Genomic DNA, 16,342 nt, shown 5'->3' on the forward strand with positions numbered 1-16,342 from the left:
ACAACAAATAACAAACAAACAATATACTCACAAACAGCTCGGAGTCCACCCCCTATATAGTTCGATTAAATTCCTTCACTCTCGACCCTCCTCGCTGGCAGGCCCTGGGCTGCCTCCAATTCAAGTTGGAGGTCTTTAAAAAAATCTCCATACGGTTCAGGTCCTGATGATTAGCCCAGCGTGGAGAGTCGAAGAGGTTGTTGGAATCCCGCACGAGCCCCCGATTATGATAGGCGAAAATTCACCCTAGTTACCTCAGAACTCCCGAGCTGCATGTAAGTATATTTATTAGACAAACAACAACAATTGCAATCGGGCTCCCCTCCCAGCACAAGGCTGAAAGTGAAGGCAATGATAAACCCATCGCACAAGGTTTTTATTAGTCAGAAGTTTAGCTTTCAGCAGGGATAACCACGTTGTGGATTTCTCACGTCCGAGGCTCCCTGTCTTGCAAGAATGGCAGTTTTGCACAAGGTCGGAAGAAGCACAGTTCCCTTCTTATCACCTCTGGTCTAAACATGCTCTTGTTCATATGCAGACTAAGTGGCACCTAATATTCTAGTTACACACACAGAGAGAAAAGCCATGCTCCTGCTTAATAAGCACATGATTCATACAAGGAATATATTAATACAAGGCACTTGATTATTATATTCTTAAGTAATTAACGGTGTTTGGAAATAATCTCTATCACATACCGTTATCAGGGAACCCAGCCCAGATTAATAGGCCAACTGAAGCAAATGTGTTTCCTTGTGGCTAGCTCATTATGTGCAACAACAGTAATCCAACTCTTGATTTACACGCTCTCATTATAAGAATGAGTCTTAGCCTCCCTTATAATGAAAGATTGACCCTCCGGGTCCCTGTTGCAGCAATCTCCCTCAAAACTCTATCGATCTAAGATGAGACTTAAAGAATACTCTTTAGAGCCAGTCCTGTTGTTTGAGCCCATGTCTCTGTCATACTGTTCCTCATTTAACGCCTTAAGCGGCTCAATTACCTTCCTGCTGAAGTGGGAAAGACAGGCATGGTCAGCAGAACATTAATTACAGTGCTTGCAAAGTGCAAGGCTTCTTATAACAGTGCATTAGTTGTACTGTTATTCCTAGGCTTCTTATTATTGCACTGTTATGGGAAGTTAGTGCCACATAGTAAAAATCTAGCCCTTCACTTGCTAATATCTTGTGATGTAAGGGTTCAAACCTCACAAAATGTAACACCCTGCAGCAGAACCATATTCTTCGGACGCATTAAAAAAAAAAATTGGTACCGAGTGGGTCCAGAGCAGCAGACATATTTCAAACCGTTATGGTAATATTTAGAAATTTGGCACGCTTATGCTTTGCTCACACCTTATGAAGTTCCATTTGGCTTGCAACTTGAGTTGCAGCGTCGCGATATTTAAACTTGTTGATGCCAACTGCCAAGTAGGCTACATTTATACAAAGGACCTCATATTATTCCTTATAATGTAAATTTCATAAAATGCTAAAATCTAACACAAGAATACTTTTGTTATGAACTCACACCCATGCCTCGTATTCACTAGACAGTAATAAAACTCTGAATAACGAGTAATGAAACGCTGCACAGTACACACAACGTTGGAAGACAAATGCACCCAGATTTTCAAAATAACAATATAGCCTTTCTTGGACATATCAAGAAGAAAACTCAATGTAAATAATTGAGCATGGGTACAACACCATGTATCGGGATCCTCTTGATGCAAAAAAAAAAATGGAGCCCTAGTGACTAGTGACTGTTTTACGGCTGAGATAGTGACAGACACACACACACTCTGAATTTTATCTCTGCATTTTACCCATCCAGGGTAGTGATACACACAGTGACGCACACTAAAGGCCGATTTATGCTCAGTTACGTAAGCGTAAGCGCAAGCACAAGAGGCCGCGCAAGCCCCTTGCGCGACCCTTGCGCAACTTTTTACGTCTTGCGTGCGTCGGCCCCTTTTTCTAGACTTGCGCCATTTTACGCAAGCCTATTGTTCTGGGTGTGAAATGCTTGGCAACACCCCCAACGCAACGCGTAAGCACCTAGCAATTCATGCTCCCTTTAGAAGCATGCAAGGGCCTTAACCCGTAGCAGTAACCTGCCTTTCGCGCGCCCGGGGAGCAGTGATCGCTGTTAGGTGCCTTGCTCAAGGGCACCTCAGCCGTGGATGTGGGCAGTGTTGTAGCCTACCTGAACGCGTTCATTGAACGAAAGTTCATGAACTCGTTCATAATTTTAGTGAACGTGAACTAAACGTACTGTATTACTGACTGATGAACGATACTGTGAACGCGTTCATTCTGGTGTCTGTGAACGGCACGTTCACTCTTTTTAATTTCGTTCGGTGCCAGATTTCTAGAGACTTCCAGCCGAAAAATACACCATAAACAGTCCTGTATCCAATCGCTGCGTGTGATTTCTATACTGTCTATGCCTGGCAAGTGTAAAGGCCCTTGCATGCTTCTAAAGGGAGCATGAATTGCTAGGTGCTTACGCGTTGCGTTGGGGGTGTTGCCAAGCATTTCACACCCAGAACAATAGGCTTGCGTAAAATGGCGCAAGTCTAGAAAAAGGGGCCGACGCACGCAAGACGTAAAAAGTTGCGCAAGGGTCGCGCAAGGGGCTTGCGCGGCCTCTTGTGCTTGCGCTTACGCTTACGTAACTGAGCATAAATCGGCCTTAAGAGCGCCGAATTTGTGTAGTGGCCGAGAGCGGTATTGCAGACATATGGAGATCTAGAAAAATTAAAGCTCGCAACATATTGAAAAAAAGAACTGATCTAGTTCCATATTTTGGAGCTGTGAACTTAGTTCAAAATTTTGAATTATGAACTATGAACTGAACTAGTTCATTTTAAAATTTGTGAACTGAACTAGTTCATGTAGAAAGTGAACTTTCCCAACACTGGCTGTGGGCATGGGAGAGCAGTGCTCTACCACTTCCCCCGCCCACATTTATCAACATAACTACATAGCAACACAAGCTAGATAGCCCATGCACCAATAATTAGCCTACAACTGACAGCCAAGTCTGTCAATTGAAGGTTTCTCTTCCTCTCTCTCAGTTAAATTAAGTTCAAATAGACTTGCTATATTGACATTACCATGAGAAACTGCCTTGCCAAAGCACACTTGTGAAACAAAACATGCACCTTAAAGGTTATATAAAGATAAAAAAAAAAAAAAAACTTCCGACCTACCAATGTCAAGCTCCCTTCAGAAAAAAAGACAAGCCCCTAGGCAAACTTGGCCCCTTATCTTTTCAATGGCTATGAAAGCCCTTAGTCTGATCATTATGTACTGCTTAAAATGTATGTTTTGCTCCAAATGTGGAGGTCCTATATGTCTAGGGTGTGTGTTTCAGTGACTAAAGGCTGATTTATGCTCGGTTACGTAAGCGTAAGCGCAAGAGGCCGCGCAAGCCCCTTGCGCGACTTTTCACGTCTTGCGTGCGTCGGCCCCTTTTTCTAGATTTGTGCCATTTAACGCAAGCCTATTGTTCTGGGTGTGAATTGCTTGGCAACACCCCCAACGCAACGCGTAAGCACCTAGCAATTCATGCTCCCTTTAGAAGCATGCAAGGGCCTTAAGGCACTGAATTCTGGGCCCTCGGACAGAATTTGCAGTTAGGCTTCACCAGTGAGATTTTCAGATTCAGATTAAAAGGGTTTTTGAGGGCCTCCACTCCTCCAGTAATAATCGTGGATCTTCAGATGTGGAATACCCTTATTCTCTGTATAAGTCTGTACAGCCTACTTAATTGTATTGTGGTTATACCTGAATATATTTTAAATTAAAGTAACACTATGGAGTTTCTGGAGCCGCCAGGTAGAGGGCTACTCTCTGCTTGACCATTCAGTAACTTATTCGCTTTGGTCTTGGGTTTGCTTGATGTTTGAGTGCGTGGGAAGCTAGCCAATATAGCTAGCACAATAACATTACAAAGAAGCCGATGCGAGAGCACTTTTTTCTAGCAACTTGCTAACATCGCTAACGAGATGGTCGCTAGCGGCTAAACTCAACAAAACCTATTGAAATGTGCTTACTTTGTTTATGACAAACTAGCGAGTCAACAGCTTTCCTAACAGTCAAACAACAAGCAAGTGCAATACAAGACAAAGCAAGAGAGCAAGTAAGTTACTTAATAGTCCAGCAGAAAGTAGCCCCCTACCTTGCGGCTCCAGAAATGTCATAGTGTTACTTTAAATACCAAATTGATGATGCTATAATTAGGCAGATTATGTCTATATAATCTTTTATAGTGCTTGGCAATCAAACTGAAAAAAAAAAAGTCTTTTTGGAGACAGGTATGTTTATTTTATTTTCACAAAAAGTAAATCAAATTAATGTGAACTATGATAGATACAACAAGTCTGTTATCTTTTGTTTGAGGTGTTATTTCTTTTAGTTTATTGTAGATTACAGTGGATATATAGCATCAGAATACATACGTTACCTCTTTGACAACCATAATAAATATTCCCTCTGCCCCAAAACCATTTGAGGACTTGTGGATGAACAAAAACATAGAAAGACCAATGATGTAACAGAAGGGGACTGTGCTAGGAGTCTGTCTTTGATGTTCATGGCTGCTACTGATGTAATTAAATGTATGTAAGGGGAAAAGGGTCCAGGTCAGCTCTACTAATAGAGAGCGAAAAATTAACTTGTGATGGGAGACAAGTTAGACATTCAACGTCTTCTTGACAGTAAAGATGATATCCTTAATCTGAGGAACACTGTTGTCTTCCAAAATCTTGGCATAGGGCATGGGGATATCAACACCTGTTACTCTCGCAGCTGGGGCATCCAAATAGTTGAAAGCTGGACCTGGAAGCCATGAGAGAGACACAAATTACTTTATTTTAGAGGGGTGCCATTATGAATATCTTTTGTACCAAACAGATCTTTTTCCTCTTAAAAATAAAAAAGCAGCACAAATACTCACCCTCCATGATACCGGCACAAATCTCTGCCCCAACACCAAATTGGGGCCAGCCACCCTCAACAGTCACAAGGTGATTTGTTTTCATCACACTGGCCTCAATGGTGGCCGTGTCCAGGGGTCGGATAGTACGCAGATTTATGACCTGGGCACATAATGCATGACAGGTTAAACACAGAAAACAAAGTCATTGAATATCACTGAACCTCTCAGTGAGACTTCAAAAGTATTTCTGCTTACATACGCTTCACAATGTCTATCTTTTTAGTAATTATTCTACTATCTATTGTTGCTATGCTGAGTACAACTGTTGATATACCCATCAACATGATCTTAGTAGTGCCAATCAACATGATCTTAGTATTGCCCATCAACATGATGCCAGTATTGCCTATCAACATGATCTTATTTGTGCCGATCAACATGATCTTAGTTGTGCCCATCAACATGATGTCAGTATTGCCTATCAACATGATCTTATTTGTGCCGATCAACATGATCTTAGTTGTGCCCATCAACATGATGTCAGTATTGCCTATCAACATGATCTTATTTGTGCCCATCAACATGATCTTAGTTGTGCCCATCAACATGATGTCAGTATTGCCCATCAACATGATCTTAGTTGTGCCCATCAACATGATCTTAGTTGTGCCCATCAACATGATCTTATTTGTGCCCATCAACATGATCTTATTTGTGCCTGTAAGGAGGAAATGGCTCTTTGAAGTGGAAAATCACAGATGGCATTATTCCTCTGTTAATTAATTCATTTGGTGGGGCAGGGTGTTGTTTTATGGTGCCCTGTTGTGCTGGTGTTGTGTTGATCTTCCCAGCCCCCTGCAGAGACTCTTATCTCAGATCTCTGTTCCTGTTGGTCAAAACTAGGAACAGGACAATGAGGATGAGAGGGTCAAACTTAATGTGCTATTAGAAAGTGATTTCTGCATGATGTTTGGACTCCTTTTAATGGTCTCAATGTGAGTGGGAAAATGGTCTCAGTTCTTCATCTCTATATATTAAGTAAAACATAGATATCAGAGACCTGATCATTTTGGCCTCTGCGAGGGGTCAGAAGTGTCTCTGGGTAGAGGGGGTTCGACCCCCACTTGGGGGAGGGAACTCCCTCCATTTGGTTGTTAATGTGTGAATCTCATCTTGAGAAACATGATGCAGGACGAAAATGGGTACTTAAGGGTAAGACAGACAAAGCTCTTGGAGTCTTCTGTCTTCAGATCTCCCTCACATCCGTGTGAGTTAGTCATTTCGCAGCAGCCAGGTATGTTCATGTTCTGTAAGTGTTTTTATGTTTCATGTAGACTTAACATCCTTCAATTTAGATATGTTCCTTGGTAGTTAGACTGGTTTATTCACGTAGGATTGTTTTATAACTATTACTGGTAACTTGCTTCTTGTTAAAATAAACTTGGTAAATTCTGACCTACGCTGCCTTCTTCTGAAATCATTAACTGATGTTATGATATAGTGTCCCGCTAATACTGACTAGGGTTAAGTTGCAGACACCAGCATCAAGAAATGCGCGTGCGCGCGTGTTTTAAACTAGGAACGGGCAGCAGTCTGGCGTTCTGTCCCTGAATCACGTGACGCCATCAAGCTGAAAATATACCTTTAGCAGCATTATGAGACCTCTGTGGTTAGCTCAGACTAGATGCATATTATGACGGTGGATTTGTCCAAAAGGGAATCGGCCGGCCGAGGCAAGTCCTTTAATGACGCTATTACTGTGTGGAACACGGTTATTAGAAAGTAAGAGAAGAAATTCAAATACAGATGATGAGTGCATAGGGTTGGAGACCAGCTCACGATTTAATATAAATATATACAGTTTAAGTGAGGAACTTAGACTGGGTTCCCAAAAAGTAGAGTCAGATCTCAGAGATAATGGAGTCAGATTAAATACGAGCAATAAATACGTGGTTTAATGAATATTACTTTTCCAGCAAAACGCCGACAGCACCGTCCACTAATACACGCCTTTCAGACGGCCCGGTCCCTTTTTTGGTCCAGGGAAACTTTCGTTTTACAGTCACATGATCTTATTTGTGCCCATCAACATGATCTTAGTTGTGCCCATCAACATGATCTTAGTAGTGCCCATACTTTTCTGAAGTGAAAATTCAAGAACCTCTTCTATACTTACATCCTACTTCATTAAAGGGGAACTCTCATGTTTGACTGTTTTATTTAAAGCCCCACATGCTGATAGATTAACAATCCTTTGATTCTTTCATTGGGAGAACCTAGATATCCCTAAAATCAAACCAGAATCTACCAGTTGTTTTAGCAAGATTTCTCCAAAAACAAGTTTGAAAGAGTGAACAGGGCAAACATGATCACATAAGTCAAAAGCATCTGTTTTTTCGTGTGATTGATTCTTATGCGATATGTCATAGCATGAAGTAACTAGTGCCTAATGGAAACCGGTATGAAAAGCTCTTTGGTAAAAATAAACAAACATTTCATTAGCTCCAGGGGGATATTCCACGTTCGTGGTTTAGTGACAAACCTGGATAAGTTTACTATGTTAACTTTGTTAGAATTACATGCAAGAGGCTCACCTCACACTCAATACCCTCTTTTGCCAGGACTGCTGCAGCATCAAGACAATGGCCAACCATACGGGAATGTGCTACAAGACTGATGTGAGTACCTGTGCAAAACAAAACACATGGACATATTATAGGTGGCAAACAGTATGTCACAAAAATCTATATGGTAACAGGCACTTGTTTAAGTTATAGTTTCATTGGCTCTGGAACCTTTCAATGGTAACTATAACAACCACAGTAAATAACGGTTGATAGAAAAGTTGCCCATAAAAGAGGCTACATGCTACTACAGTGAGTGTGTAGTTAAGCAAGCTCAAGAACAAACTAAATTAATATTCTCATTTTGCCAAATTATGCAAATCATCAAGCTCACAAGCTAGCAAGAATAAAATTGGAAACAACTTCCAAGCTAAAGGATTTGGGCTTAGCAACAACGGAATCAATTGTAACCAGGCCAACTATCCACTGTTATCCTTGTCCGTGACTAAAGTAGCACTGCAAATTTAACAGATTGTCTTATTTTAAACTGAACCAAATGTTTTCTTGTTGGCCATACATGGACGCCTAAATATATGTCTGGCAACTGGGGTATAAGCGGGATAACCAACTTTGTGTCCCATCATACGAAAATACTGGACGAGGTGGAGGCATAAAATACACACTATTCCAAAAACAAAGATGACTGATCTAGTGTTTCCAATGGCCAGTGATTTTGCCTTGTTAACTTAAAAACTTCAGTAGTGTGAGGGCAATTTGTCTGAAAACAAAAACAATGTATGAACCACGGTTAAGTAAGGAAATTACATTAAATACACCTGAAAAAATTGCTACAATCGTACCCAAAAATCATTAACGTTAATGATTTCTCCAATATGACACTTTCTTCTGAATTTTTTTTTCTTGTTCTGTATTAATTTTTTCCCGAAAAACACGATGGGCAGTAGAAACTGAAACAAACCGTGACCATCTATTGAAAAAGTGTCTAATGACTCCAGTAAGGCGCACTATAATATTTTTTCGCTCATATCTCGGGAACTGTATGGGTTACAATTTAAAAAAAAAGATTTCCTCTGATTCATTGAAAGCTCCCTAATAGAACACACCTATTCTCACCAATTTCAGCTTGGCAAATTGTTCTGCCATTTTAAGCAAAACACCACAGAGGCCAATCATCTGTTTTTCATGAATTTGGTGTACATCATCATCTATTGTAAAAAATAATTTTGAGTTGCCATTCTGTTTGTCAGAGATACAAAACACAATTGAAGGAGTGGCCCATGATGAGTCTTTGGTCTCTATCTTGTGACATAATGGTCAAAACGTAAAGATACTTGATATACACAATTAATCTTGCTATCAAGAGTCTTAACTTCATATGATTTGTATTTGAAAAGCACCTGCCAATTACTTAACTCTACACAAATTCCATATTCAACCATGAATTAAACTGTAATGACTGGAGACTGTTTATGTTCACAGCAGAACACTATTTCTAATTTCTGGATTCTAATTAGATCACCTACCTTGTCTTTCAACTTTGGCCTTTCCAATGGGTACGAGGTAATCCTTGGACAGTTGTTCCTCTGACATTTCGAAAGCCACACCATACATGAGCTCATTCTCAAGGAACACCACTGTATGATTAAAATAATGGTTATTAGACAGAGGCTATTGACAATGCTGATTTCTCAATACTTAATAAAGAGGTAAAATACTATGGCTGCTGCTAGTCTGTTCCCACTACTGCTGCTAATACTCCGATAAAGGGATCAGGAAAAGCTATTGCAGTGGGAGATTCAGATTATTTAAAAGGACAGGCATGGGATAATCAGCTGTACAAGCCTAGCCTCCAACCTGGGTTGTCATCTCGGATAGCTGATTTGAGGAGGCCCTTGGCGTCTTCCGCGTTCCATGGGCTAACCACCTTCAACCCAGGGCAATGAGCATACCAGGCTGCAAAGCACTGGGAGTGTTGGGCTGCGACACCAGCTGAGGAGCCGTTGGGGCCTCTGAACACAATTGGGACAGACTGCAGTCCAGCAGACATGTAGTAGGTTTTGGCAGCAGAGTTGATTACTTGGTCGATGGCTTGCATTGAGAAATTGAAGGTCATGAACTCGCAGATGGGTCTGAGACCAGCCTGCAAATACACAATTAAGTAATAAGGGTAGGATTCACATCACCAACAGCATCTTCCTGAGATAATGGAACAATTTGCATTTGCAACAATTAAGAACTCAATTCAGTTTTGTTTTTTTTCATTTATATACTGCCATTAACAAGAAACAGTGTATCTCTATCTTTCTTAAGAACAAAATCCAGCACACATTAAAACATTAAATTCAGTCCCCAAGCACTCCCACACATACAAAATGGACTCACCATTGCGGAACCAACAGCAATACCAGTAAATCCCATCTGTGTACAGAGAGCATAGAAATTGTACTTGGTTATTGTTTTTCAACTTAAAAAAAAAAAAAAAAAAATGGATAAATGACACTTTTATCCTAGAGAGAGAAACCTTCTTACCTCGGTAATGGGTGTGTCAATGATGCGTTTATCTCCATACTTCTTCCAAAGACCTCTACTTACCTAAAACAGACCAACAAATGAAATTTTAAAAAATGCATTAAAAAACAGAGAATTAGTCCATTAGTTCATAGTATAAGATGCTAAAATGTATCCCAAAGTTATATGATACTTGTATAAATCCATCCGATTGTTCCTGATTCTCTCTTCTCAGTGAGTTAGTTTCTGCTATATCACACGTTAGTGCAGGACCAAGGGTGGCACGTAATCCGTGCTCTGTGATTAACATCCCCCTCTCCTGTCAGACCTAAGATACTTAAACAGACTTTCTTTGTTCTAGTCAGAGATGCTGGTGAATCTTTATGTGAAGCCATGCTCTCTCTCCCTTGATCTGCATCATTGTAAATAAAGCCTTGTTCCTGATTTTTCTACCATTGCCAGACTGAGGTCTCCATTCATGGGGTAAAAAATTACTACCACCACCAGTCTTCCTATGGTATGGAATAGTGGGCTCTACACATGGATCTTTTTGAGGCATTTCAGGAAGCTGGCCAGAGATGATGACAAAAGTTAAATGTGTTCAACAGGTTCAGTACAGGACCCTCAGCTGCATCCCCCTCGTCCCCACGCTACACAGACCCTCCCTGCCTCCATAGCTGCTTATCTCACACCTACTCTGATCAGGACTGACACACACACACACACACACACACACACACACACACACACACACACACTCCATCCAGTACCAAGGCCAGCTGCGTTTCCATTTTCACTTCCGGGGGATTACCCTGGGCCAAAACTGGAGCTTGAGGCAGTGGCAGGGTGAAAGGCGGAGTTAACTAGTCAGGCAAGACAGGTTCAGCGCTATAAGATAACTATTCACTATCAAACCTACGTTTGGTCAGAATGCTTAATCAGGGCTCTGCTTAATATTTAGCCTATTTAAAAAAGTTTTGACTTGGTTGATAGGCATAAAAGCTCAGATATTTCTAATTGCACGACTACCAGTTTACACAACTATTAATTACAACCCATGACTGTATCAACTTTTAAAAAGTGAACTTGCTCTGGCTGTTACATGACGAAGGCAGCCTAGAGACAGGGTGCATGTCATGATCCACAACACTGGTGGATCAGAACACAATGTATATGCATTACCATCAAATTCAGACTGAATGACCATTAACGTAAATTTATTGCAATGAACATTTAGCATGCTAGTCTGCTTACCTATGCCCGATATGCTTTATTTGAGTGTTAATTGTACATTCTAGAAATAGAAAACAGCCACTTCAATACCCATTATATTCCTTTTCTTAACTTATTCTGATGTAGGTCGTAGTGACCTGGCATCCTTTATGGCATGATGCCTTAACTTGAAATTCCCACGACTGTGAAGTGGGTGACGTTTACACCATGGTGGGATGTTGTGGGCAGATTTAAGGGTAATACAGCAGGGCTATCAGCCTGATAGTATTTCAAATAGTTTTTCTTCTCGCAGCTTGAGGCCCTGAGGCCATTAGCCCCGGTTGGCCCAAAGATAGTCCTAGCTTGCACTGGTCCAATAGTGGAATCTCGACTACTGTGCCTCCCCTCACCCATGGAGTTCAACACAGTCCCAGTCCTATTATAGGACTATATATTTAGTGATTGTTGATTATAGTGATAGCATATTTGTATTTATAGTTCACATTTAAGTTTAAAATACGTTTGATTTCTGTTATGTTTGTTTAAAGTTGATAGGGGAGATAATTATGTTAGAATGTGAAGAAAATGCACCACCAAGGAGAGGTCATTTTGTGTTTTGTAGACATATGCAAGGTGTAGAATCAAGCAGTAACCTATTATGGTCAATATAATTTCTTTTAATGTCAATGGGCTTCTCAGACCTGGTAAACGCAACCAAATTCTCTCAAAACTCAAGAAAGAGAACATTGACATAGCTTTCCTGCAAGAAACCCATATGACTGAAGTAGATCACCAAAAGCTTAAAAAGGTATGGTTTCAAACACGTCTTCTCATCCTCTAATGGATCTAAGCATAATAGAGGGGTAGCTATTTTGATCTCTGGAAGGTTGACATATGAACACCTATCTACAATTAAAGACAGAGAAGGTAGATTTATACTAATTAAAGGGAAGGTTAATGGGGCTTACTTTACTCTATATAATGTATACATCCCCCCAGGTTCTAATTATGATTTTTACCAAAAAATACTATATAAGGCTGTGACTGAGTCACAGGGAATTTTGGTATGTGAGGGCGATTTCAACATCACTTTGAATCAGTCTCTTGACTCCTCCAGCACCCGATCCTCTCAGCCCAAGAAGCTAACTAAAAAGATTACTAATATAATTTCAGAGGTGGGCTTGACAGATGTATGGAGGTTTTATAACCCGTCAGTTAGGGACTACACCCATTTCTCGTCGCCACATTCCTCCTACTCAAGAATCGACTATTTTCTTATATTTGGGAGAGATTGTAGTAGAGTGCAAGGTTGTCGTATTGGAAGTCTTGATCTTTCAGACCACAGTCCAGTGTATATGACGGTGACTGATGAGTGCAGGTTTAAACCAGTTCACTGGAAACTCAACTCCTCTATACTGAACAAAGACAGGTTAGAACAATTTAGTAAGGACATTATGGATTACATAAAAGATAATGATAATGATGAAGTCTCCCCTCCTATTCTGTGGGATGCTTGTAAAGCAGTGATGAGAGGAAGTGTTATAGCAACAACCTCCTTTTTGAAGAAGCAAAGGTCAAAGAGACTCAATGATCTCCAATTAGAATTGTACCAATCAAATTGTCAGGGCGGGCTTTATACGATGACCAACCAAATCGTACCAAGATGGCAGTGTCTTGGGAGCCTGTTAGTGGGACATATTTTATGTGATTTAAGCTATCTACACGACTTTTTTATGTCTACATTGACTCGGTTAGTTGTGTATGTGCAACACGAATGTTGCCGAGGATTGTAGGTCTTAACTGAAGCGCTCTAGACCATTATTGATAGGTTATTGCTAACGCTTAGACAAAAAATCCATTGAAACACAAAGTAGCTAGCTAGCCTCGCTGCTAATAAGTACGTGAGCAGGCATATCTCACAGATATTGACAGCGCATTCATTTTGAAAGAGGAACAGAGAAACGCGATCAAGGCATTTGTCGATCAAAAATATGTTTTTGCAGTCCTTCCTACGGGATCCGGTAAAAGTTTGAATGTATCAGATGGTCCTACTATGTTGCTCTGATTGGTTGTAGGTATCCAATTGAGTGAAGAGGAATTTTTTTTCCTAGTTCGTTGAAACACGCCCCATAATCACAGCCCAATGGGTCAGAGCCAGACTCATATTCTGACTAGAATTATGAGTATGACATCGTCAGGCTAGCTTATTGCTTAAATTAAACTTAAAATGATAATACCATTATAGCTATAGAATGAAAGCAGTAACTAATGTGACATGATGAAATAACCTACATCATGCAGTGCTATGCTCAGGGTACACTGACCTTGTAAGCACCATCATACTGTGCCACTTCTTCGCCCATTAGGTACACCTTGTCATCTCTCTCCAGCTCCTCGTCCATAGCTTGATTGAGAGCATCTCGGACTGTTACCTAGAGATATCAATTAGCTATATTATGGCATTATGATATAATGGTGAGGACAAAAAACAGTAGAGACAAAGTAGATAGCTATGCGTAAACACATGGCCACCAGCAATAAGACATTTAGCTCACGTTCATTTTCAAAAGCTGTCAAAGCAAACAGTTTCGTTGAAAACTGTATTATAAGCAACGTATCTGGTTTAAAGTCATTCGTTTGGAAAGAGAACAGAAAAGAGACAGTGTACTTGAGAGGACCACATACGTTACGGTTAGCACGCTAAAGCTACACGCTAAGTAGCTTAGGGAGGGGTAATGATGACGGATCAGTTTGAAAATCTAGCAAGAACATTATACAAAGAGTGTTACAATGAGTACAGTTTTTTATCAACATGTTACGCGGTATAAGAATAGGTGACAACTGCTGAAGGTTAGAACATCCCATAGCCAAACCTGCAAAGAGGCCGGCGACGTCCTGTGGATCTCTCTACGCAAAACCACCGACACAGCATTCTGAATCACATGAAATAAAACAAAATATAAGTTAACGTATTGTTAGGTTACAACTTTTGACTGTATACGAAACGAATTTAATTTAACATTTACCTTCCCCGAGCGAAGAAAGCACCTCAGTGACGCCATGTTGACCCTGTCCTGTATTAGGAGGAGTGGTTACGAGTGATGGTTCACTTGTCCCAATGAGAATGAGCGTTGCTGAACCAGGCAATGTCGATGCCGTTAGTAGGACCAATGATGGCTATCTGTTTTTTTTGCACATACCGGATATACTCGAAAACACTGGTTTCCAAGGGCAAGTCAGCCTAGTTTGCCGGATAGCCCTCAAGCCCTACTTACATGTTAGTAACTCAGCAAAAAAAAAAAATGACCGTATAAGCAAACTTTAGGCCTACTAAAATATTTAGTTTATGTCTAATAATGTTGCTAATATATTATTACAAAAACATCAAAAAGTGTCTTGTTACAAATTGCAAATAATCTGCCCAGCAAATGTATCAAAATAAAATACAAAATACTGGTATAAAAATGTATTTAATTAAATTATTTATGTAATTTGAAAATACAAAAATACATTCTAAACAAACTGATACTATCATCTAGTAAGAAGCCTGTATTCTAGAACACCATTTCAAGAGCATATGTTTGCTTAACAAATGATAAACATAAACCTGACATTTCATCTATGGAAAATTGGTGATGAAAAAAAAAGAAAAATCATGGTAAAACAACAGAAAACTCTAAAGTGCTCAAGGGGTTCACATACTTTCAAGTGGCACTGTATAATTGACTTAAGGGGTTTAACTTCTTTAATCCATCTCAATGCGGTTATTATTCCAACCATTTCAACTGAATAAACAGATAAGTAATTCGTTATTCTAAATTCATACTTTCTTTTAAATTCTGGGATATAAATCCCTATACTACAGTGACCGCTATTTGGGTCCTTGGATCCATCCGTGTATATTTTAAGGAATCCATAATAGGAAGAATTCAGGTAATTTTGGCAATACACTGCAAAAAAACTGCTCATCTGGATATTCTTTCTTTTGATTTAACAGTTCTGAATCTATCTTTGGGGATGGAAGAATCCATGGAGGAACACCACTCAGAACTAATGCTGGACTAAATTCAAACTGTTTCATTCCATATTGATCTGCTGTATTTTCTATGTTCCATCCAAACCCATTAGATTTGTTGTAGTATTCCCAACACTCCTTAAGAACCGATATTGCTGGATTGTTAGTACTTCTCTGTAATCTGACCCAATATGTAACTGAGAGTTTAATAAATCTTAAACTGAGAGGAGTTTCCTCTGCCTCCACCAGTAGAGCACACATAGGTGTTGTTTTCATTGCACCTAAGGCTATTCTTAGGGATTTAAACTGAATCTTATCTAGTTTATTCAGGGAAGTTTTACAAGCTGAGCTATATACAATACAACCAGTCAAAAGACCTAATCAAAGCTTTATATAGATTCAAAGACAGTCTATCTGCTCCCCAATAATGACCAGTCACCATTCTCATTAGGTTCATTACTTTTTTGCACTTTGTTTCCATATATTCAATATGGAATTTCCATTATAGTGTCTCATCAAACCAAACCCCTAGGTATTTGAACTTCTTTCCTCTTTCAAGTGGTTGATTATAGAGCACTTAAAACCCCAGTCAACTCCCCATTGTTGTAGAACTTCAACATCTTTTTGAATCTGGTTCATTATATATGAAAAATTCCTTCCCCTATAACAGCATCATCAGCATAAAGCAGAAAATCAATGTTACTCCCTAGTTTCTCAAATACATAATTAATCATTATATTAAATAGAATTGGACTAATTACACTCCCCTGAGGAATACCACTCTCTACCATAAATTCTTCAGATATTCCATCCCCCACTTTAACCCTTAGGGTGCGATGTGATAGAAAATCTAATTGTACATCTTCCCATTGATTCCAATGCTCTCCAATTTGATCAATAATCCTTCTCTCCACATGGTGTCATAAGCTTTCTCAATGTCCAAAAAAACTGCAACCATAATTTCTTTCATGACTAAAGATTTCTCAATTTCATTACTTAATTTAACCATAGCATCAGTTGTAGATTTACTTTTCCTAAATCCTGTCTGATAATCTCTGATTAGATGCTTATTTTC

The 16,342-nt window shown here is 39.7% G+C and overlaps 1 protein-coding gene across 1 annotated transcript; it reads right to left on the minus strand.

Moving 5' to 3' along the window:
• Nucleotides 1–4,311: 4,311 nt before the first annotated feature.
• Nucleotides 4,312–14,375, minus strand: pdhb (pyruvate dehydrogenase E1 subunit beta). The gene is made up of 10 exons (XM_080845645.1): nt 14,279–14,375; nt 14,126–14,185; nt 13,577–13,684; nt 10,062–10,124; nt 9,915–9,950; nt 9,387–9,672; nt 9,056–9,166; nt 7,542–7,633; nt 4,966–5,107; nt 4,312–4,847 (listed from the first exon to the last, which is right to left on the minus strand). The coding sequence occupies exons 1-10, from the start codon at nt 14,312–14,314 to the stop codon at nt 4,702–4,704; spliced, it is 1,080 nt and encodes a 359-aa protein (XP_080701771.1). The 5' UTR covers nt 14,315–14,375; the 3' UTR covers nt 4,312–4,701.
• Nucleotides 14,376–16,342: the final 1,967 nt, after the last annotated feature.

This window comes from Sprattus sprattus, assembly GCF_963457725.1.
Source record: "Sprattus sprattus genome assembly, chromosome: 10".
In the NCBI taxonomy this organism is placed as follows: domain Eukaryota; kingdom Metazoa; phylum Chordata; class Actinopteri; order Clupeiformes; family Clupeidae; genus Sprattus; species Sprattus sprattus.

Bases quoted from the DNA above. Each gene is read 5' to 3' on its own strand.
- pdhb (XM_080845645.1), bottom strand. From the start codon at position 14,314: ATGGCGTCACTGAGGTGCTTTCTTCGCTCGGGGAAG. The intron at 14,186-14,278 runs GTAAATGTTAAA...CATGTGATTCAG, and splicing joins GCTTTCTTCGCTCGGGGAAG to AATGCTGTGTCGGTGGTTTT. The intron at 13,685-14,125 runs GTTTGGCTATGG...TGATATCTCTAG, and splicing joins CGTCGCCGGCCTCTTTGCAG to GTAACAGTCCGAGATGCTCT.